Raw genomic sequence first — 24670 nt, forward strand, 5'->3', positions numbered from 1 at the left:
TGAGGCTTTCCCCTGTTGTTTCAAGTTGGCTTATTGAGTTTTTCACTTCCTTCTTCATTTCTGCCTGAGTTTTCTTCAATGCTTCTATCTCTTTTGTGAATTCATTCAGAAGTTTATCCCTATCTTCTTTTAGTTCTTTGATTTGTTTGTTCAGGTGTTCTTTAAATTCGTTGAATTCCTTGATCATGTTTATGACTGTTCTTTTAAATTCAGTATCCTGGGTTATCTCTAGGGGGTTCTCCTTGTAGGACTCTTCTATAGGACTGATGGAGTTTGGTGGGGACATACTGTTTTGGCTTTCCATTTTATTATTCTTTCATTGTGGTTTTGGCATGTGAATTTCTTTTGTTGTTTATGATTCTGATATGAGAAATAAGTTGATTATGCTTCTGTTTGTATTATCTGGGTGCCCAGATCATTTCTTTATTGGTTATGTAAAGCTGGTTAGCACAGAGTCCAGGTTCTCTCAAGTTTAATTTGGAGGGAACTGATGGATTCAGATCAGCTATTCAGGAATACCCTCAGAAGGCCAATTCACATTCTAATCAGGTACACTCAGGCTTCCTTCACCATTTGGAGGCAGGATCTGGGGGCTCTCAGGCAGTCCCCTGCGTTCTCATGCCCTCTGCCTGAGGGAGACCAGAACTTGGCACTCTCTGGAGGTCTGCTGTGATCCTGTCTTGAACTTCTTATCCTCCTGCTCCCACCTCCCAGGTGCTGACCTAGAACAGCCTACAAAACCACAGATGTTATCAACCTAAGCCCAGGCTTGCTTGCAACATTTATTGTGGGTAATTAGTTTCTTCCAACATTGTTGCTGGTTTCAGATTTGATAATAGCATACGTACACTTGCTACTCTGGGTCAGGAGTAAGGCAGGGTCACAAGGGAGAAATAGAGAACATAGCTTAAGATTCAACCTATGCATTTACCTTACCTTGTAAAAGTTGATTACATGGGGGCCCTGTTTTATAAACTCCAGTTAAATTTAAACAAGTTGATTGCATAGTAGGAAAACAGGTTGAACACATTGTGTTAAATGATCTCAAAGCCCTATGATTAACTTGGTTACAAGGTTAGGTAAAGTTCAGTTTAATATGGGGCATTCCCAGAAAGTTATTCCCACAATACATATCTTTTGTTTGTTTGTTTGTTTTATAGGCAAAGGGCGGAGGATATGAAAGCGAAAGTGCTTACCCAAATGCAGAGCTTATATTCTTAGAAATCCACAATATTCATGTGATGAGAGAGTCACTGCGTAAATTAAAGGAGATTGTGTACCCTTCCATCGACGAATCACGGTGGCTCTCCAACGTGGATGGAACACATTGGCTGGAATATATAAGGGTAAATAAGTTTAATCTTTTGTCTACTCTGCAGTTGAGACATCTAATGATGAATATTTCTATCTCCAAGTAGTCTCTCAACATCACAAATCACAGCATCTTGGCTATGCCTGAGAGATTTTTGATTTTCCTCCTGGCAATAGTTGGACTATGGTCTTTGTGGAGGGTTTTTCTGACAGTGAAAAATGGACCATGTTTTTATTTATTTATTTATTCATTCATTCATTCATTCATTCATTCATTTACTGGTCTTATCTCATGTAGCCCAGGGTGGCCTTCAACTTTGCTGTGTGGCTGAGGATGATCTTGAACTTCTGATCCTCCTGCCTCCACCTCCCAACTGCTGGTTTATTTTATTTATTTGTTTTCTGTAAACAGGGCTTCTCTATGTAGCCCAGGCTGGTCTTGAACTTACTACATAACTCAGGGAGGCCTGGAACATGCAGTGATCCTCCCCTTAGCCTCTCAAATGCTGGGATTATAGGTAGGCATTACACCTAGTAAGTCAGGTTTATTTATTTATTTTTAATCTTTTTTATTTTATGTATATGAGTGTTTTATCTATATGTATGTAAGTACATTACATGCGTGCAGTGCCCATGGAAGTCAAAAGAGGGCATCAGATCCCCTGGAAGTGGAATTACAGATTGTTACTAACTGCAACATGGGTGCTGGGAATCAGACCTGGGTCTTTTGTAAGACAACCAGTGCTCTTAACTGCTGAGGCATTGCTCCAGCCCCAGTAAGTCAAGTTTTTAAAAGAATTTTGTAACCCTTCCATAAAGGACCCCATTTACTGTTATAGTATTTCATAGTTTAAGTGTATTTTTTAAAAAAATATGGTGCTAACATTTCTTGATGATTTTTAATTAACTGTAGGACATTTTTTTTTTGTTTTGTGCTTATTTTGTTTGGGTTTTGGTCCTGGGGATGTAACCCAGGGATTCACGGAGGTACAGCCCCAGCCCTGTATGGCAATCTTGTGTGGTTTATTGGCCAGGATTTTCAACATTTTCCCCAGAATTATTTTATGCAGCAGTTGAAACTGAATGTAGCCTTGTCCAATTTCCCTTTTTAAGGTGCTTCTTGCTGGGGCAGTGCGAATTGCTGATAAAATAGAATCTGGGAAAACCTCTGTGGTGGTCCACTGCAGCGATGGTTGGGACCGAACAGCCCAGCTCACATCTCTGGCAATGCTGATGTTGGACAGTTATTACCGTACCATTAAAGGATTTGAAGCTCTCATAGAAAAGGAGTGGATAAGCTTTGGACATAGGTTTGCACTGGTATGTTGACCTGGTTATATGCAACTGTTTTGCTCTGTCATGTACATGTGCCAATCTTGTGTAACATGCACACATATATATTATGCATGCCTCCTCCTCTGTATTGGACTTAATTGCACTAACAGAATCCTATGGTCCTCCACATTGTGTTTTCCTGTTAGCACTATTTTTGGTGTAGTTATGCCTTTCTTTTTAAATTTAGTGAATTCATATAACATAGCATTAACTACTTAAAAGTGTTCAATTCAGTGTTCTACACTACATTCACAATGCTCTGTAACCATTATTTCTGTCTAGTCCCAAAACGTATTCATTACCTGAAAATAGGAATGCTATACATGTAGCCATTGCTCCATATCCCTACCCTTCAGGCCCCAGCCCCTATCTGCCTTCAGTCGGTTGTAGGTATCGTGTAATTAGTATCATGGAATATTTATCTTGCAGTGACTGGCTTATTTTACTAAGCAAATATTTTTAAGGGGCATCTGTGTGGATGGGTGGGTGTGTCTCTGTGTGTGGGGGGGGTATAACATGTATCGAAATTTTGTTCTGTTTTATAACTGAATAATATTATTTTGTGCCCAAGTTCTACATTTTGTTTATCCATTCATCTGCACTTGACCTTTGGATTATTTCTACCTTTTATGTGACTCATAGATATACAAGTTTTCCCACCACAAAGTACCACAGACTGGATGATATAAACCACAGAAATATATTTTCTCACGGAGGCTGGAAGTCCAAAATCAAGTTGCCATCAGGATTGGTTTCTCCTGAGGTCTCTCTTCTTGGTGTATAGATGGCCAACCTCTTCTTGCCTCTTCATAATGGCCTATCCTCTGCACATGTCCCTGGTGCCTCTAACAACATCAGTCATATTGAACAAGAGCCTACTTTAATGGCCTCTTTAAAGGCCCTGCTTCCAAATACAGTCACATTATAAAGTATTGGAGCTTTGGGCTTCACTTTTAGTGGCATATAATTCAATCTTAGAAACACCTGCTTTGTATTTGAGGTGTAGATGATCAAAAGTGTATTGACTAGGTCATTTCGTGGGGCATTTTGGGGCAGCCATTTATTACTACAGTTGGGAGCTAATTGTAGTCTGGGTAGCCTATTCAGCTGGGGATTTGTGTTTATCATGCATTGAATCGGCATGCTTCCTGTGGTTGTTTGAATAAGTGTCCCTGCACCTGCTGAATAATAGGCTCAAGTATTTGAACACTTGTCAGTTGGAGTTGCTGTCTGGGGAGGGCCATGGAACCTTTAGGAGGTGTGGCCTTGCTGGAGGATGGGCTTTGAGCTTTCATAGCCTTGCCCCACTTCCAGGTTCTGTCTCTGCTTCCTGTGCATGTTTGAAGACGTGAGCTCTCAGCTCTCTGCTGGGGTTGCATCCTGCCATCCCTCCCCCACCATGGTAGACTCTTATCTCTCAGGAACCATAAACCCAAATAAACCCTATCTGAACATTCATAAAAACTGTTGTCTGTACTCATCATTGCCCTCCTCCCTTCTAGTGTGTCTTGACCGCACCCCAAATGAGCTTCCTTCTCACACTTGGCCCTTACGAATTGTCTTCCCACAGTCAGTGACTGCCACTTTGCTAAGTCCTTCCCTTACTTGCCCTGAGCATTCGATAATATTATTTCCCTTTTTTGGAAGTTTTTCACTATATTATGACTCTATGACCATTTGAATTTCCTCCTACTTCAGGTCTACCTTCATCTGTCTAACTTCATACTGGTATGGGTATGCCAGGGCTCAGTCCTGGGATTATTCCCCTCCTCTATGTGCTTATCTTTAGTGCTCTAAGCTAAAAAGTGCTAAAAAAGCTAGTCCCCAAACTTTTAAACACATTCATTCAAAAAAAATTTTTTTGGTCATTTTGAGACAGGGTCTCCTGGGTAGTTCCAGCTGGCCTGGAACTCTGCCTCCTAAGTGCTGGGACTAAAGGTGTGTGCCACCACACCCAGCTCATTCAAATCTTTTCTCTCTTTCCCATGGCCACTGCTGCCCCCTTCATTCAGGCCTCTTCATTTCTTTCAGGCAGTTTCTTAAGTACTTTTTCTGCAGTTTTTTTCCCTTCCTATACATTATCCCCCTGTAACCAAGTGGAGCATTCCAAAACATAAGTCTAATACTGCCTCTCCCCAGTGTGAACTCCTCAGTGTGACACTCAGAATCAGTAACTTTCCAGCCCCTCCTCTTGCCTTCTTTCCTGAGCCTCAGCCCTGACCAACCATTTATGGCTTCCTAAGTGCCCACACCACATTCTCATTGCTTATGATACATCCATGGATATATTAGGAAGCAGATATGTCCTTGCCATTGAAAGTTTAAGAGAGACTTCCACTGTGAATTTGGCTTGTGTGACTGTATTCCCTTGTTCCCTCCTCAGCTGAACGAGATGGTTCACTCCTTCCCTTCTTCCCTCACTGTACCCATTGCGTGTAACAAAACTCTTGTGATACTTTCTGCTCTCGTTATTTACAAGTCTTTCTTCCTTGACTGCACCACAAATGAATTAGTCATCAAGCCCAGGCACTGTATCTTAGATGTCTTGGTACCCTAGGTGCCTTGCCATGGATTGCGCCTCTTTACATGCCATTGCCTGAAAGTCTGGGGGCCAGGCACAACACCTTGTATCCACAGGAAGTTAGTTAAAAACACACAATGAAGGCTGGGCAGATGCGTCAGAGGGTGAAGAGGCTTGCTGCCAAGCCTGACAACCTGAGTTCGATCCCCAGGACAACATAGTGGGAGGAGAAAACCAACTCCTGAAAATTACCTTCTGATCTCCACATATGTGCTGTGGTATGCACAGCCCTCATCCACATGCACACACAAATAAAATGTCATTTTAAACATTTTGAAAAAAGAATGAATCCTAATGTGTAAACTCTAAATGTAGAACTGTTCCCTGAGGACCTTGAATACTGAATAGAAGGTTCTACACCTTATTGTGTCTGGGAGAAGAAGTACGGGAATAAGGCAGCACATGCAGCTGCTGCGGAAAACAGTACATCACAGCGGCTCCTCTAAGCCTTGAAAGTAGAGTTTCCACATGATCCGCACCCCAAAGAAGGGAAGCAGGGGCTTGGGCATCCATGTTTGTAATAGCATTTGTAGTAGCTCAAAGGGAGAAACAGTCCAAACAGATGAACAAAATGCTTGCTTCCCATGCACTGCAATAGTAATCAGTCTGAAAAGAAGAGGAAAAATTCTGACATGCTACAAAGTAGATGAACCTTCAAGACATTCTGTTAAATGGAATAAGCCAATCACAAAATGATAAATACTGTATGTTTCCCACTTCCAGCAAGTAACAAGAATAGTCAACATCATAGAATCAGGTTAGTTGTTACTAGGGGATGGGGGCAGTCAGTTGCTATTTAATAGAGACAGAGTTTCAGTTTGAGAAGGTGAAAGTTCTAGAATGAATGGTGGTAATAGTTGCAAAACGATTTTATGTTATTCATTTTATCATTAAAAATGAAAGGTAATATACTGTTGCTCTGACATTTTTCTTTTTTTCTTTTTTTTTTTTTTTTTTTTTTTTTTTTTTTGGTCTTTTTGAGACAGGGTCTCCCTGTAGCCCCAGCTGCCCTGGAACTCACTATGTAGACCAGGCTGGCCTTGAACTCACAGAGCTCTGCCCGCCTCTACCTCTGGAGTGCTGGGATTAAAGGCGTGTGCTACCACGCCCGGCCTGCTCTGAGATTTTTAAAAATATTTTTATTCTTGGAAAATTTCACACATGTACTCAATGTATTTTAACCTTATCCATCTCCCACTACCTCCCTTCAACTCCCACCAGGACCCACTGACCTATCAGATGTTGACCCTGCTTGGTCATCTCCTTGTTTTATGTCTTGCCAGGTAGCAGTTTCACTGATTATTTTAGCATTTTGTGGTTATTGAATTGTGCCGCATAATGATTTTCTTTCTTACCCTTTTGCTTCTCTGACGCTTTTTTGGAATGCTCCCTCTATAGGTATCTTTATTCATTGCATGTTTTATGTGGTCGAAAATGCTACCTTTAAGTATCAGTGTATTCATGTAAACTATGTAGATGTATGAAGTGCCATCCTGGCCTTCTCTTGAACAAGGACTGCACACAATTATCATTTCAAGAGTGAGAGCTTGAGTTCTCTGACTATTGTAGAAATCAATAGAACTTATATGTTCTTTTTTGTTGTTTTGTTTTGCTTTGTTTTTGATGTTTTGAGGCAGGGTCTCCCTGTAGCCCCTACTGGCCTAGAACTTGCTATGTAGACCAGGCTGGCCTTGAATTCAGAGATCCACCTGCCTCTGCCTCCCTAGTGCTGGGATTAAAGGTGTGCGCCACCACGCATGACTCATTTATAGGTTCTTAATCATTGTTTCCATTCTCAGACTTCCTGATATTTCTTTCTTTTATTAAGATTTACATGTTTCTGTGTGTATGTGTGCTTGCTTGTATGTGCACATGCGAAGGCTAGAGGCTGATGTTGGCATGTTTTCCTCTGTTAATCCCCACCTTACTATTTGAAACAGGGTCTGTCACTGAATCTGAAGCTCACCATTTCTCATAGACTGGCTGGCAAGGAGTCCCCAGGATCTGCTTGTCTGTGCTGTCCACTACTGGAATTATAATATGCATGGTTCTGCCTGGCTTCTTTCATGTGGCTGCTGGGGATCCAAACTCAGATCTTGATGGTTATACAGCAAGCACTTTACCTATTGAGCCATCTCCTCATCTGTCTCCCTGACACTTCTGAAAAGTAGGGGAAAATGTAGCACTTGTAAAGAACATGGCCTTCGTGATGCAGTTTGTGAACTAGTTAATGCTCCTACGTTGATACGCTACACCTGCTGTCATGGCTGTCCTGGACCCCATCATTTAAACCTAAAAGTTTCCTAGCTAGTTCTGTTTTCTTTCTTGGTATCAGCTACATGAAAGAGAAATTATAAAAGAATCACCACATAAAAATATAGCAAACTGAAAATTTTGTTTCCTAAAAGAAATGAAAGTCCATTCAGTTTAATGAACTTTTAAGTCTCACCAGAGAAGCTTCCTCATGCAACAGATGGTGATGCACACAGAAAGTCACAGCTGGCCAAAATGTAGAGAATAAGAGACTACACGATGCATGTTTCTGGATAGGGCTCCGGTATTAAACATCTACCACCCAGGGCTCAAGGATCATTGTGGAAGAGGGGGCAGAAATATTGTAAGAGCCTGGGTGGTGGATGACCACAAGGAAACACAGTTTTCAGGCTTCTGGGAATTTGCTCATATGAACTTACAGCAATGGTGACAACATGCACAAGACCCATTCGATCAGATTCAATTAGTTAAAAATCCAACATAGAACTGGGAAAGTGGGCAGCAGGCCCGAACCTTAATCAAAGAACTATTGGCAACTGATCACTGCTGGGTGAAGGAGAGTAGATACTCTTTAAGGGAGTGACACTAAATAGGTTGACCAGGCTCCAGTGGTTGGACTCACACCAAAGGACATTTGGGGATACAAATTTGACCCGATAGGCCTTAAGGTATATGACATTATGAATGAAATACAGTAGGGGGCTATGGGTAGTTGCAGATAAGGGAGGGCACCTAAATATGATCAAGATATAGTGTATGTAATGCACAAAAATTCAATTAAAAAATTCAAAATGTAAAAAAAAATTAGTCATTTAATTTTTAAATTAGCATATAGAATGAGCATTTCCTTATCACATTTTCAGGTATATGTGTCATTATGCTGTTTTAATTCATTCTTCTGACAAATATTTTTAAGTACCTATGATGTGAAGGAATTATCTTAAATGATAAACATGACTCAGCAGGCAATTCAAGTGATTTTTCAAGAAGACCATAGCATATGTAAAGACGTAACCTTTTGCTTCTTCCCAGAGAGTGGGCCATGGTGATGACAACCATGCAGATCCTGACCGATCGCCTATATTTCTTCAGTTTATTGATTGTGTTTGGCAGATGACAAGACAGGTGAGAAATTTCAAGTTTATTTCTGATCTTTTATAGTCTTCGATTCAAAAATATTTCATAGCTGAAAATTAAACTTCCATTACTGTTTCATTATAAATGAGTAAAATATGACTCCTTGTATTACTCAGTACACTTTGATTCTCATTCACTTAAAGATGTAAAGAGTGAATCAGAAACAGACAGTTTCACACAGAAAAGATAGATTTCTTCTTTTGGTCAGTCCTCTCATCCAGCAGCCGTGCACAGCAAGGCCCCACTCCATAGGTCCTTCTGCTTCTGGTGCTCGCTTTTTGTCACGTTATGAAAAGCTACTCAGTCTTCTGCTAAACACTTAATCTAAGAGTTCCTCAGATGTTCGAACTGCTAATAAGTAGGGTCAGTCCAGGGGATCCAGGACTCTCCATACCCTGCCCCAGGCCATAGCCCTACACACTCCAAAGTCCCTGAGGGAAATGTGTACCTAAGAGCCAGTGGCAGAGAGGTAGCTGGGTAGATTTTTATCCTTAGCTGTTGCTTTATCTTCCTAAGTCCATTGCACAGGGCTCTGGTAAAGCAACAGAGCCTTGTAGGGATCCTCCTTCCCTGAGTTAGTCAGACCCTGTGGCTTCATTTCAAAGTGGGACAGAGGACCCACTCAGTTTTCCCCTAATCTCGTAGCATTCATGCTTAAGTTTGAAGTCTTAGCCTTGGGATAGGAGATGGTGCCAGGGACATGAACCTGGAACTAGAAAGAATGAGGCAAGAGCAGAATTTTCCCAGCATCTGCTGTTCCAGCCTTGTTGGCTTTGAGAAAGAGTAAGTTGGAGCCTGAGAACCAGAGCTTGCTTCCTCTCCCTCCTGTGCATCTGCAGGACCTCCTCTAACACACTTGGTGTTCTTGCTTGATGCTCCTGGATGCCTTCTCAAGTCAACCTCAAGCCTTTTCAGAGGACATTTGTCCCCTCAGCCCTGTTTGCTCACTGTCAACTGCTCCTGCTGGTGGGAATGTGTGCTGGAGCAGAGAGGATGTTGAGCACAGCCACGCTACCTCTGCTGTCCTCTCCATCTTGTGAGGACTCTGATTCCCCAGCAGCATCCCCTGAGAACTTGGTAGCCAGACCAGCTTTCATACCCTCCACAAACCTGCTGATGCTCAAGGCCCACCATTCTGGAGATGTCAAACACTCCAAGGGATTCTGATGTTTGAGAGTACTGTGCTAGACCAGCTTTTCTGGAACTTGAGCCAGCATACAAGTGCCCTGGGTTCTTATTGAAATACTAGAATCTAAGTCAGTGAATATGTGCTAAAGCTTACAGTGCTATCTTCGATAAGGTGATGCTCTGGGTTCGCAGACTACAGTGTGGTAAGGGTCTGGAAAATAGAGGCAGGCCTATCTCCAAAACCAAGAAACATGGGCCCTCACGTGGAACTGACTCTTAACTAACGTCAGCATGCTGAATGGGGTCTTTATGTTATCTGAGTTCCATGTCACAGAGAATTAAAAATGGTCATGAGTGAGAGGAGGGATGGTCTCAGGGACATGCCCAAATGAAGGGCAACAGCACACATGGGCTGAGAAGGCTGGAGGCTGGGTAGGCCCATTTTTGATGGTACTGTACATTTGTTGCTATTTGTACTGTTGCTGAACCTATGACAAAGTCAAAGATTGTTACATTCAGATCAAGAAAAGCATGAAGCACTTAAAAAAATTGCCATTAAAAGTTAAAGGCAAAAACATAATTCTGATGCCTCTAATGGGATAAAAACCATTTTGTGGATATGAACTGCCTCATTTCTATCAAACACCTCTGAGTGCATGCTTACACACATGCGTGTGTGCACCCTTCAAACTGATTTCCTTTTCTTCTCACTATTGAGTGCTTATTTCCATGTCTACTCTGTTATATTTGCACTGCTTATTGGATTTTAAGAAAGAAAACAAGGGGTTTGGGTAGAATAGTTTAGGTGCCTCTCACAACACTGTCATTTTGTTCATGAAATGTGTGCATAATTCCCCTTCAAATAATATGAACACATGAGGAGAGATCAATGGTCAGTCTGTAGCTATCAGTCAATAAGTGATTGTTGAATTAACAGGTTAGTAGAATATGTTTCTATATAATAAAATTTTAGTTAATTTAAATTAGCTTAATTTTAGTTTGCCTATTGCTAAATCAAGTTAAATCAGTGCAAAGTCAGGAGTACAATGAACTATTCTATATGTAAACATACTATTATAAAAGAAACTAGGAAAAATGGTTGAGAGAATGTTTAGCCATCTTAGAGACTTTATATAATATCTTTAGTTTAAAAGAATCTTTTAATGGATAGCCAGTGATACTTTTGTTCCTCTTGGGAACATTGTGATGGATTTTTTGAGACTGTACATTTTAGATAAGTAAGTAGTCTTTCATATGAATACAGCAAAACAAACTAGTTTGCACCAACATAATCTTCTATTTGTATTACCCTAACTCTGATCCTTCCCCTGATGAACTGCTTTCTGAATTGAATACTGCCAGTACTCTTTGAGCTAGAACTGCCATCTTGACCGAACCACCCGATCTGCATACATAGAGCCTGGTTTTCTAGTTTCAAAGAGTACTATTGGACTTATACCAAGACTTGTCTACTTTACCCTCCCACACCTGGCACTCACTTGTAGTTACTGGCACTAAAACACACCCACCCGAGCTCATGAATCCAGGCTCATGGAATAGGTATGAATGCTCAGTGTCTCACTCCAGTCAGGCTGCTAGGACAAAATGCCATACACTGAGTGACTTATAAACAGAAGAATTTTTCCTTGCTCTACTGGTTAGGAAGCCCAAGATCAAGGTGCTGGCATCTGTGCCTGGGAAAGGCCTGTTTCTTGGTTCATAGATGGCCTTGTTCTCACTGGAACCTCACATGGCAGAAGGACAATAATAAGGGAATGAATTCCAGTGATGAGGTCTCCATCATCGTGACTAAATTTAATTACTTCCCACTTCATAATACCATCACCTTGGGGGTTAAATTTCAAGATATGAATTTTGTGGGGACACAATCCATAGCACTCATATGGCCTAAAATTATGTCAGTAATTTGCTATATTGTTAGTAAATGTTTACTCTTAAACATTTGAAAATAAAATATATAAAACCCTAGACCTTCCATTTTAATAAAGCTTCAGTATTCATCAATGTTATATATTTGCTCAATACATTCTGCAGCCCTGATAATTTATGAATAAGGAATGACTAAGTTGCATAGAAAAATACCCAGAAGACTGGAAGCTTAATCATTGAGCCAGAGACATCATATTGCTGATTCAGTTTGTTTAGCCTTACCAGAGTGCTAGTAACAACACTCAAATTTCCAGACATTTCTGAAGAAGTAATATTCCATTCATGCTCCTTAGAGTTGTGTGTTTCTGTGAGCACAATCTGTAAGAAGCAGAGAGAGGTAAATCTTTATCCTGGATAGCTGTCCTTAATCCCTAAATCAGCTAATGTAATAGCTTGGTGAGGAAAACCACAGTTTTCAGGAGATACTCTCATAGCTCTAGATTGACTTTTTGTTTTTTGTTTTTTGGGGTTTTTTGTAACACAAAGCCTGTTGGTAGTCTAGTAAGTAGTAAGGCTAAGCTTAAAATTAAACCCATGTAGCAGTGATCCTGATTGTCACTCTAAATGTCAGGATTAGGCACGGTAGTATGCAAACATCACTCTGACTAGAGTGGTATTTGTTTGGTTTCTGTGGTGCTAGGGATCGAACCTGGTACCTTGCACATTTTGGGCAAGTGTTTCATAACTGAACTACACCCTCAGCCTAAGAACAGGTCTCTAATGTGAACTGACCTAATGCAAATATGCTAGGTACTTGTGTTCGGTTTTGTTCCATCTGTCTTTCCTTCCTTCAGTAGGGAGTATTTGACTGTTTTAAATTAGCATTCTGTCACGTGGTAGACACAGTACATGCCCCCTGTGGGGATCATTATCATTTCCAGATGTCTCATGACTACCAAATGGCAATTACTGGCTGGAACCTGTTGGCATTGCTAATAATCTTCACTGAAATTCTGCAAAAGCACATTATACATTACCTAAGACAACTGAAGTGGCCCTGTGGTTTTTCTTCCTTACCTTGTTAATATGATTAATTATAGTAATTGATTTTGTAGCATTATTTTCAGTATTAAGCCAGCCTTGCATTCCTAGGATAAACCCCACATTTCATGTAGTATTTCCCTTTTTATGTTCTACTAAGTGCAGATTGCTTCACATTGGTAAGGATTTAAAGATTCCTGGGGTTGTACTGTGGAAAAGTTTGGAAGTAGGTACCATCTCTTCATGTATGCAGAGCTCTTCAGATGTTCTCTTCTTGAGTCACTTTGGATATTTCTTCCTCAGTTTGTGTGCCCCCAGGTGGAAAGCAACTTCAATAACTGCTCTCCTCGTTGACTTCTCTTCTCTCTGGGGTCACACTTCTGCTGCCAGTGTCTAAAAGCGTTTGTTTCCTATGTTTTATCTAGCTTTCTAGTTATTTCTGGCAGAAGGGTAAATCTGGGCTCTGTTCTACCATGTATGAACTGGAAACTATCTAATGTTTTGTTTGTTTGAGATGGGGTCTCATTATAGCCCTGGCTGGCCTACAACTCACTACGTAGGCCAGGCTGGACTCACAGAGATTTCTCTGACTCTGGCTTCCAAGTGCTGGGATTTAAGGTGTGCACCATGAGGCCTGGTCTACCTAAATTTTTTACCAGATCAGTTTGGACTTGAAATTCTCAATAGTTAAATTTGCCTGTTTTATTTGTTTATTTAGTTCTTGGATGAGTTTTGTTTTGTATTTTTTTTTTCAGACAGGCTCTCACTATGTAGCCCTGGCTGGCTCAGAACTCACTATGTAGACCAGACTAGCCTCAAACTCACAGAGATCAACCTGCGTCTCCTGAGTGCTGACATTAAAGGCCCAGCCTAGCTATTTGCCTTTTAATCTATCATTCTATATTGTAGTTTAGCAGTCCCTCACAATAAGTGGTATTACTTTGTAAATCAGACTTTAAGACTAAACTTTATTTTTTCTCTCCATTTAAGTTTCCTTCAGCATTTGAGTTTAATGAACTATTCTTGATTACAATTTTGGATCACCTCTATAGCTGTCTCTTTGGGACTTTTTTATGCAACTGTGAACAGCAGCGAGTCAAAGGGGTAAGTATATTTTACTTCCCATGTTGCTTGGGCACTAGAAGGAATGAGGACTTGGCCCCTGGCCCTGCTGCTATCTGTAAACGGTGCAGGGTAGTGGGACACTTGCCCCACAGACCTCCCCTCCCAGCCCCAGGATCTAGCAGTCCAAGCACATCTGTCTAATACATGCCTTTTACATTTAGAGGCAGGGACCCAAAAAGCCCACAGCTCTCTAAAGAATCAGACAAAATCTATAACCCCATAACCATGTTAACGTCTTTTTTTTTTTTTTTCCGGTCTTTTTGAGACAGGGTCTCCCTGTAGCCCCAGCTGGCCTGGGCTATGTAGAGCAGGTTGGCCTCGAATTCACAGAGATCTACTTGCCTCTGCCTCCTGAGTGCTGGGATTAAAGGTGTGTGCCACTATGATGCCCGGCCCTGTTAACTTCTTAATTAAAACAAAAACAAAAACAAAAACCAGTAACTTTAACTTTTATGACATGTAAATTATATCCCAATAAAGGTGTTTTAAACAAAACACAAACCACAACAGCAGAAGAATGAAGTTCATCAACTATTTTTTACTTAGTTTTGTAGGGCCAGAGTGCAAAATGTATTCTTCATTTAAAACCTCTATTGACATAATTTTACATACCATGCAATGTACTCATCTAAAGTCTAGTACAATCACTGATGCCTAATTTCATAAATATTTTAGCAACACGCCCCCCTGAGAAACTCCAAACCCATTAGCATTTAGCCCACATTTCTGTGGCCTGTGGAAAGCTGTAATCTGTCTATTCTGGATATTTCATATAAATTGCATCATAGAATAGGTAAATATTTGTGAGTGACCTGCTTTACCTAGAATAACATTGCAAGCTCTATCCACGTGCCACTATTTCATTCTTCTTTATGGCCAAACATCCATTTGTGTGAACAGAACAGTTTGTGTTTCCATTGGTTGGTAGAACTTGCAACAGTTTTTTCCTTTTGAATAATGTTTTAAACATTGATATGCAAAAAAATGCAAATGCCATTTCTCTGCTCGCCTTTCTCTCAGGTGTGTCCTAGGAACGGAGTTGCTGGACCATGTAGTAACTCTGTGTTTAACCTTTTGCGGGACTGCCAAATTATTTTCCAAAGCAGTTGTACTAGTTTCCATTCTTTTAAAAATATATTTTAGTTTTTAGAATGTCATACATTAGTATTGTATTTGCATTATTTCCATCCCTCCCAGGCCCCCCAACTTCTCCTCTGCCCCTCCCTCATTTTACATTCTTACCAACAGTGTCTCTGGGTTTCAGTTTCTCCAAATTTGCCAAAACTTACACTTATATATATATGAAATATGAGTTTTATTTTCTTTATACTTTCTGGTGTTTAATGAATTTTGTTTAGAATATGAAAACATGTTCCTAACACTAAAGCACATAGCACAAATTCTCTGTCAACTACACATCTCATTGAATTAATACCTGGGATATATAATGAACTCAAAAAATTAAACACCACTTATATTTTTTCAAAAATAATCATCCCAGTGGATGTGATACCATTTATTTTTTATTTTTTATACTTTTACTGATTTGGGAATTTCATATAGTGTATAATGATTTTGTTTAGATCCCCTCCACCTCCACCTTACCCTACCACACCCACAACTTCATGTCCTCTATTACAATTTTTGTTTGTTTGTTTGTTGAGAGGCAGGATCTCACAATGTAGCCCTGGCTGGCCTGGAACTGTCCATGTAGAACAGGTTGACCTTAAGCTCCCAGAGATCTGCCTGACTGCCTCGAAAGTATTGGCATTAAAGGCATGAACTACCATGCCCAACCTTATTTGTCTTATTTTGTGTGATTTAGTTTTTGTTTACATTTCCCTAACAAATGATGTTGGACATCTTTTCATGTGCTTATATGGCATTTATATGTGGAAAATGTCTATTCAATCTTTTGCCCAGTTTTCAGTCGGGTTATGTCTTTTTTATTCCTGAGTTGTCAGACTTCTTTATACACTTTTTACAAGCGAGTCACTTTTATGTATTTTGCAGACTTCTCTCATTCTGTGGGCTTTTTCACTATCTTGATAGAGTCCTTTGAAGCACAAAAGTTTTTCATTTTGATGAACTCCAATTTATTTTTCTTTTTTGTTCCTTGTATGTTTGATATCATAGCTAAAAACATCATTGCTCAATTGATTTTTTTTTCTTTTGAGAATGTTACAGTTGTAGCGCTTACATTTAGTTCTGTGATTCATTATGAGTTGCTATTTGTGTATAATGTGAGGTTCAACTCCATTCTTTTGGGTTGCCCGTCTAGCTGTCCCAGCACTATTTGTTGGAAAGACTTCTTTTCCACAATTGAATTGTCTTATCATTCTTATGGAAAAGTCAGTTGACTGTAAATGTGAGAGTTAATTTCACAACTCTATTCAGTTGATCTATGTGTATATCTTTATACTAGCAACACTGGTACTGATTACAATAACATAGTAAGTTTTGAAAATGAGTAGTGCGAGACTGCCTACATCTTCTTTTTTCAAGATTACTTTGGCTATTCTGGGTACTTGGACTTATTGATGCTCTTTCTTTTTTATAAATACATTCCTAAACACATTTACAAAATATTATGAGAGTTGCATGGATCTATATTTCCTGGGAAAATATAGCTCATGGGAAATAAGCAGTCCCACGGGCAACATTTGACCTTTTCACCTTTTAATCCATTTTTTAAGGTTTGTCTGCTCCACTGCACTCACAAATTTGGGTGGGATCTTTTTTTCAGATGAGCAATACAAAATGTTCCAGCATTTGTAAACAGTGTTTACTGGAAAATTGAGAGGGAACTAGAAGCTAATGGAACATACTTCTGTATGAAGCTTCTCCATCCTGCCAGCATGGTGTGTTTTTTCTGCAGATAGTCATGGCTTTCTATTGCAAATAACTGTAAATTCCACCCACATTCCTCAATACCAAGACTCAACAAAAGTAAATCTTAATCTAGAAGGAAACTTGTATTTCTTGTTGATCGGCCCATTCATCATGTAGATGCTAGAAAGTTCTTCTTTCACCTTCTCACAGATACAGTTGCCAGATACTGCCTAACTTCAGCGTGTTTTTCTAGGACAGAAAACACTGCATTTTTTCATGTCATCCCTAGCATCAGTGTTTGGTAAATTGGCATGCATTTTTTTTTAGTGTTTGAATTCACTTAATTTTTCTTTATGAAATACTAATTCTTAAGGCTGTGGAGAAGAGTTTATTTCAATGTACTCCTTTTTTGTTTTTCAGGATATATATACAAAGACTATATCTTTATGGTCTTATATCAATAGCCAACTAGATGAATTTTCAAATCCCTTCTTTGTGAATTATGAAAATCACGTGTTATACCCTGTTGCTAGTATGAGTCACTTGGAATTATGGGTAAACTATTATGTACGATGGAATCCACGGATGAGGCCACAGGTATCTTTTTGTTTTTCTTTTCATAAGAGTATGTTTTTCTTCCAAGTGAAGATGGTGTTATAAAAATATGTGCATAGTAGGTGTTAACGTGTTAAAGGCCTGCTGTCCTCAGCAGTCAAGGCTCTATATTTTGTATCTTCTATCTTCATGTTCCAGATGCTTCCTCCCACATACCAACCCTGATACCATTTTCTGGGTTAGAGTTCAAACTCACATACCTGCCTTCCACTGAAGGTGTACAAGGTATCATCTCTTACTATGTTTGGCTCTGAGACTCCTAAGTTGATTGGAGGTGTTCTGGGTGGCACAGTACCTCCTTTAGCTATTGTACACGTGAAGATGCTGAAAGGCTGTGCACAGTGCTTTGAGGTTCTTTATAAAACAACAGGAAGAAGATCTGTGATAAGTTGCAGACCAAATGCCCCTTGAAGAAGGGGTAAAGTTCCACACCCTGCCACAGTAACTTTTTTTTGAGATTAAAACAACAGCACAGTGTACAGCAGAAGCCAGTTAAGCAAGCCTGTACCCAAGGCTGTTCTGTTTGGTGACTGAGCTCTGGCTGCAGGTCAGGTACCACCAGTTAGGGTTCATGGGGTGCTCCTCTGACCAGCTATACCAGGATTTGACCCAGCCTTGCTCCCCACCCCCAATCTCCCTCACACAGTAACCAGGCCTGGTCAGGTTTAGGTCTAGAGAGAAGTCAGATGGAGGCAGCCTTCACCTATGTGGACACAAAAGCTTTCTGCTGAGATTTTTCTCTTTTCTTACATTTAACACACTGGTGGTTTAATGAGCAGCCATCAGGAGCAGCCATCAGGACCATTTTGCCAGGGATTGTTTAACATCCCTGCTACCATCAGGCAGATACTTCCATCAGCCAAGAATATGGAAACATGCCTTTCCTTCTACCATCCTTTTTATCCATCCTCCTCACCTGGTGTCTTCTCAATCTCCATTTCATTCCTAAGCCCCAGTAACCAGGGCAAAGTCCAAATTGTTCATTTTCCCTTCATTTTCCAGCACTGGAACTCTAGATGTTGTCATCATTTTACTAACCCTCCCATGCCTGGATATTGAACTCACTTGTAGGTACAGCTGTTAGCTCTGGGAGACATGGGTTGGTCTCCTCCTGGATAGTTTGATGTTTTCCTGTTGAATTTCATTTGTTCCACACTGCTACATCAGAACTGCTTTCTTCCTCTCCACTCTGAATTAGCTCTAGCACTGAGAGCCAGCCTCTATATCTACTTAACTTTCTGATCCTAGCAGCTTTCTGGTAGCATGTTATGCCATGGTCTCATGAGCATCTCTTTTCCAGTCAGTAAAATTGGCTTTATCAAAAATTTATTTTAATGTTATTAGCACATGTTATATGATTGTACATACAGAGATTTCATCATGACATTTCCATACATACACATACTATACTTTGTATTCACCTGCCATTGTGTATTTTGCTAATCCTGTCCCCTTTCTTCCTTCCACATCTGTAATAGCCCCCCTTTACTTGTCATGTTCTCCCCTTCCTCCCACCCGGATTCCACATGTGGCTCAGGAGCCAAAGATTGCACCCCCTTTCTAGCAGCTTCTTCCTGCTGTGAATTTCTTCCGTACTTAGGCACTTGACTGAGGACAAGAAGGGCGGGCTGGAGCTGAGCACTTTATATTATTTATAGTTATCTTGGTGACTCAGGGCTAGGTATGTGGTAGAATGTCTTTCACATTAGGGTAATACCCAGTCAGTGCCTTCTAGAAACTGGGTGGCTTTTCAAGGACGTCAGGAGCTGCCCTCTGCCCATATCCTATGCTCAGCACATTGCAGACTTGGAGGAATAGGACTGGGAGAGGTGAGGGTAGTAAAGGCGGGTAGCAAAAACATCCTCATGGCTGCATAAACTCCCCCTGCTCATGCTTAGCCACACATCTTCACTGCACATTTTGGAGGTCAGGGATCAAGGTGTTCATAAAACATACAGCCTACATGAGAATCTGTTCTAAATGTAGGCAGGGTCCTACACAGGTAAGCAAAGTGGGCTTCAGGTAGGATGACGGCAATCTCAGAAGTCATAGCATAGCTGCTGCCTTCTACCTATTATGTGCCACTGAGCACACACATGAGTTCATTTAATGCTTAGGCAATCCCACAACACCAAGTGAAAGGAAATGTCAGAGAGAAGCCATAACTCACCCAGGATCTAGCTGTTGGGTGCATGTTGTTATAGAATGCCTCTCATGGGAGCACACAAGCATGGCATGAATCTGTAGCAAGCAGTACCCAGCACTGTGGCTTAGTGCTGGGCAGGTGGCAAGTGGTGATTTCTACGTTCTCCCTACACAGCTCTGTACCAAAGGGAGAACTGAGAAAGATGTCCATGCATCACAGCCTTTTCCCTAAATAAAGCAAACATAACATCTCAAGTGTTGAGCATACAGCATGTTGGGGAGCAGGCTGAACCTGAGTAACAGCAAATACTAGAGGACAAGTGGTTGACTGTATGACAGGTCAGCTGTGTAGTCTAGAAAGACTGTTCCTCCTCTGGCAGTTTTCAGGCAGATGGGAAGTTGGGTACAGTGAACACTGTGGCAGGGAAATATACAGGCACATGGTATGGGACTTCAGTGAGGTCAAGACAAGGAGGTAGCAAGATTGTCTACTGGGGGCCTCCATGTCAGCATCCATCAGAGGACAACTGTGGCAAGTGGCAAGTGGGCTACCTCTTTCATTCGGGTCCTTCGTCTTATCTCACACATGCTAGCACCCAAGGGGCACACATGATTGACCTTTTCCTGAGAATTTCCTCTTAACAGAACTACCCTGTCTTTATTAAGTCTCACGGTTTTCTATTCCTTTAAACATGCCTTTGCATTCTTGCAGATATACTGAAATATGAGAAAACTGTACAAAATCTCCATGAAGATGCAAAGTGACAGCAGCTCCTTTGAGCAGCTGTGGGTCTCCTGCCCCATTCCCAAGGTCACATGTAGGCTAATAATGGAAGCTTAATTGCAAAGCATGCCTGCTTGTGAAAATGATTCCATAGGTGTGAAAAATACCGAATAGATCTTAAGGGTAAGAGTGGGGCATTTCCCCACCACACAGCAGCCTCTGGACCAGCCCTGGCTATGAGTTAGTGAAATTGCTGTCCCTCCCTGCTTCCTGTGGCCTGACAAAATGGAGCATTTATTTTCACGGCCCCTGTTGTGTTGAGAGCTCCTGGCCGCCTTTCCTCAGCCTTTCTCCTCCTGTCACTCTTGCTAGGTCTTCCTTATCCTTCCATGAGGACTGATCACTAGTACACCCAGGATGGTACAGTTTCAAATGTTTGAGGGAACAGAGACAGGACTTGGTGAGAGGTGGGCTGGAGAGGCAACCTGGGTGGGGCCTGGAAGCTGAAGTCAGAATGTCAGGCCCGAGTAGCTAGCCACTGGAGGGTGTTATGCAGTGAGTCAGTCTCCCCAACGCTTAGGATCAAGCTTGTAGCTGCTGTATGCTCAGTGTATGGGAGAGGTGAGGCTCCCTAGACCCCACCTCATGCCTTCTTCAACCCCTCAACCTTGCCCCCAGCCTGAGAAATCCATAAAGGAAAAGCTGGGTCTTAGATCTCTAGGCTTTTAGTAGATGCTGAGGACATCTTGTTAGCTTAGAGAGCTAGGTATTAGGAACATAAAATAGTGGGATCCTCTCATCTCTTTGTTGTGTCCCCCATTGGTGGGTGAAGCAGTGCAGAAGTGCTAAGTGGGATGCGGAGAACTGGTCTTGGGGCAGCTACCCCCCAGCACCACCTGTCCAGGGGTTCTGCCAGCTCCTGCTCCGGTTGATGAAAACACAAGAGGTCAGAGCTGTACTAGTGCTGACTTAACAGAAGTGTTTTCGGTGAGTGGAGCTATTAATGAAAATGGATCTGGGGTCTGTGTGCGAACACTGCTTAGTTTGCAGCCAGGAAGCAGCTAATTGCATTTCTGACTCGTCTAAAAGCTGCTTGGCTCTGAGTCTGCACTTGAAAGCCTTGGTTGACTTGTGATTATACCTGGGCCTGTGTGTTTTCTCTGAGAGCTGGGTATAGAGTGGAGGGCAAGGATGGCCTATGTGCTCCAGTGCCTTTTCATGCCTAGCTTGTCCCCAAGAGCTGCAAGACAGCTGGATACCCGCTAAAGCTCCTGGCTTGTGGAGGCAGGATCAGTATACACTTGGTGAGGTTAGCCAACAGTTCAGGAGCCTCTGGTGCATAGGCATTGGATACTGAAAGGATTCCGAAGCTAAGAACCTAGATGTTGAAATGTTGTATTAACAATGAACAGTGCTCCAACAGTAGTGTGCTGACAGCCTTTTCTCTCTCCACTGCTAGATGCCAATTCACCAGAATCTCAAGGAGCTGCTAGCTGTCAGGGCTGAGCTACAGAAGCGGGTGGAGGATCTGCAGCGGGAGGTGGCCACACGGGCCATCTCATCATCTTCTGAGAGGGGCTCATCACCTACCCACTTGGCCACTCCTGTGCACACCTCAGTCTGATGGGCAAGGCCAGTGTCTTGGGCCATGCTGCTGCTCCACTGTCTCCCAGCAGTTCAGGGACCCAGCCATTGCTGTATGGCTGTAGCTTGTCATCTTATCTCTTAGGATTAGGCCCAGGGACCGTTTGTGTGGCTAGGTGACAGTTACCACTGTCAGCAAGTGCTCTTTGTGTGTGTGTGTGTGTGTGTGTGTGTGTGTGTGTGTGTGACCAGCCCGTGACCCTCCTGAGGGCAGACTCACAGGGGAGCCACCTGTCACACCCACTGTGATCCATCTTCCTCCTGTCCAGGTAGCTTGGGAGAAACTAAAGTGAACCCAATGCAGTAGTTCAGGTCAAAAATCTCACACCATTTCTTTCTAAATCGTTTCTTCACTAGAAACAACCCATTCACAAGCGATTAGCTTAGAGTAGTGCGCAGGTGTCGTGTGTGTGTGTATGTGTCAGATATCCCTGTCTCAACGCTCGCTGTGTGTGTGTGTGTGTGTGTGTGTGTGTGTGTGTGTGTGTGTGTGTGTGTGTGTGACCAGCCCGTGACCCTCCTGAGGGCAGACTCACAGGGGAGCCACCTGTCACACCCACTGTGATCCATCTTCCTCCTGTCCAGGTAGCTTGGGAGAAACTAAAGTGAACCCAATGCAGTAGTTCAGGTCAAAAATCTCACACCATTTCTTTCTAAATCGTTTCTTCACTAGAAACAACCCATTCACAAGCGATTCACTTACAGACCACACGCCGGGCACCTGGTTTCTCAGCCCTTTGGCACAATTTCAAAACTGTTCTTCAAGGAAATGTTCAAGTGGCGAACAGGCCATTGCCACCTGTTCTCCAGCTGTCTTCATGCAAGGGGTCCTCCTGGACCAATTACTGCTGTGTACATACAAGGTATTTTTTAAAAAAGAAACATGCCTTTATTTTCCTATGTCCTTTTTTATTGTTTAGAGTAGCCACCTCAGGAGGTATCTGCTGAACTGTACTGTGAGAAAATTTTCCCAAGAAAAGTCATGGTAACTTTTGTGTGGTACATTTGAAATAAGATTTTGGACATGTCATCTCAGTCCTCTATGTCTGATACTTGCCCTTTGAGGCTGCACAGTCCACTGGTAGCGGTAGCAGCGGGTTCCTTCAGGATGTAGCACAACACATACTCGGTCCTCTACCCTTGCTGCAGGGAAACTGGGGACCCAGGCAGCTCTGCACAGGTGCTGGCCTCCCTCTGTAACAGCTCCAGGAAGGAGCAAGGCCTGTGAATTGTGCTCAGCCATCTGCCATTGCATCCTACCGCCTGCTTACAGATGCCAGACGTTGTGTCAGAACAAGTCTGCTTTTACTTACTGGGTGCCTGGACAGAATGTTCTCCTGTACCAAAATCTTTTCTTCAGTTTATTCACATGGCTGCCTATCCATACTTTAAAGCAACCAATGTGCTGTCGCTTCAGTTTGGAAACCATAGCACGCACTTCCCTTGCTTTTCCTTTCTCAGCCAGCCTTGACGCCCAGGCCGCTCTCTGTATTTTTGCACCTTAACAACTTTGAGCTCTACGACTCCACCAGTCCTTGCAGGAATGAATTTCCAGTCAACTCCTCTGTGCAAAGTGCCAGCACCCCTCCCCATGCCCATTTCTGCACATCACCCGGCTCCTACCTGAGGCAAGAAGCAAGCTTGCCTTTAGACTCGAAATGTGTCCAGACTCACAGGGTCAGCCCCAGTGCAGATGTATCCTTGGTCAGTGTCAAATCACTGCATTCCATGCACAGTTCTACATGTTGACCTCAGTTTTAAAAATATATTCTTAAAGTGTTTTCTACACATAGAAAATAGATGATTTTTCAACTTGGAACTTTCTGATTCTTACAGAAAATTACCTGACCATAAGGTATTACAGACGCTTATTTAAGGAAGTTTGATAAGTTAAGATCAACTCTCCATTTTTATCATCTGGAGGATGTGTTTTAAAAATCATAGTTTAATTGATACTAGCTTTTATGTTCCTAATATACCCAAATCTCTCTTTACGAATGGATAAACTGCCATGCATGGTTGTGAACTTAAGTCTGAGACAGGAGGACTACTTTGAGCTGAAGACCAACTTTGGTTACATACTGGAACCCTATCTCTAAAACAATACCAAAAGAAAACAACAATCCACAATATTATTCCTTCATATACTTTTTAAAAATAGGGACATTTCCCAATTTTCCCCTAGAACACCATTTAATTCCCCAACTACACTAGGACCATGAAATGTAGTGTGGACTCGATGATGCTTTTGACAGAACCAGATAAGTCACGAGGGCTTCTTCTTGATGAGGTCAGCTAGCCTGATGCAGATGGCTGCTGGAGTAAGGAGCTGGTTCCTGATTAGGCCACATGTTCCCTCAGCTAGGGGGCGTGTCTGTGTGTGCAGCACCCCAGAAATTCCCATTGGATTTTAAAGCACAAAAATATTTCCCTTTATATGTTTCTAGCACAGAACTATTTCTAAAACAACTTGGAAGTATAGTTTTCTTATCTAAGCAATTCCCTTTTGTTTGTTTTATTTAAGTACTAGAATGTAAAACCTTTATGGTTCCGGTTCTTAAATAACTGGTACAATGTTGTATTTGCCTCATCTGATGCACTGTATTTCAATCTGTAATTAAAACGGTAATACGTTTTCTCCCTGGTCTTCTTGTCTCCTTCGTTTAACCATCTCAGTAGTTTTCCCCATGAGGAAATAAGTGAGAATAAAGTGCCCTGTGTGGCATGGTCACTGTGCCAGCCACAGTTAATATGTGTAAAGTGCCCGATGGGATTTGACTTACTAAATCATAAACGTATTTTATCATGAGTCTTGAGTGTTTAGGCTGGAACAAGTAGGTGCTCTGGTTGTCCAATCTGAAAGGCCCCGTCTATAACTTTGAGGAGAT

The 24670-nt window shown here is 41.8% G+C and overlaps 1 protein-coding gene across 5 annotated transcripts in view; it reads left to right on the forward strand.

Moving 5' to 3' along the window:
* Nucleotides 1–22156, forward strand: part of Mtmr1 (myotubularin related protein 1) — a 76125-nt gene extending 53969 nt beyond the window's left edge. For all 5 annotated transcript variants that reach the window (XM_017797244.2, XM_017797246.2, XM_017797245.2 and 2 more), the window contains 6 exons: nt 1161–1346; nt 2425–2631; nt 8534–8626; nt 13688–13801; nt 17075–17251; nt 21598–22156. In XM_017797244.2, the coding sequence (XP_017652733.1) occupies nt 1161–1346; nt 2425–2631; nt 8534–8626; nt 13688–13801; nt 17075–17251; nt 21598–21762 (942 nt within the window). In that variant the 3' untranslated portion in view covers nt 21763–22156. The remainder of the gene's footprint in view (nt 1–1160; nt 1347–2424; nt 2632–8533; nt 8627–13687; nt 13802–17074; nt 17252–21597) is intronic.
* Nucleotides 22157–24670: the final 2514 nt, after the last annotated feature.

Source organism: Nannospalax galili, unplaced genomic scaffold (genome assembly GCF_000622305.1).
Source record: "Nannospalax galili isolate Female #2095 unplaced genomic scaffold, S.galili_v1.0 scaffold513, whole genome shotgun sequence".
Taxonomy (NCBI): Eukaryota; Metazoa; Chordata; class Mammalia; order Rodentia; family Spalacidae; genus Nannospalax; species Nannospalax galili.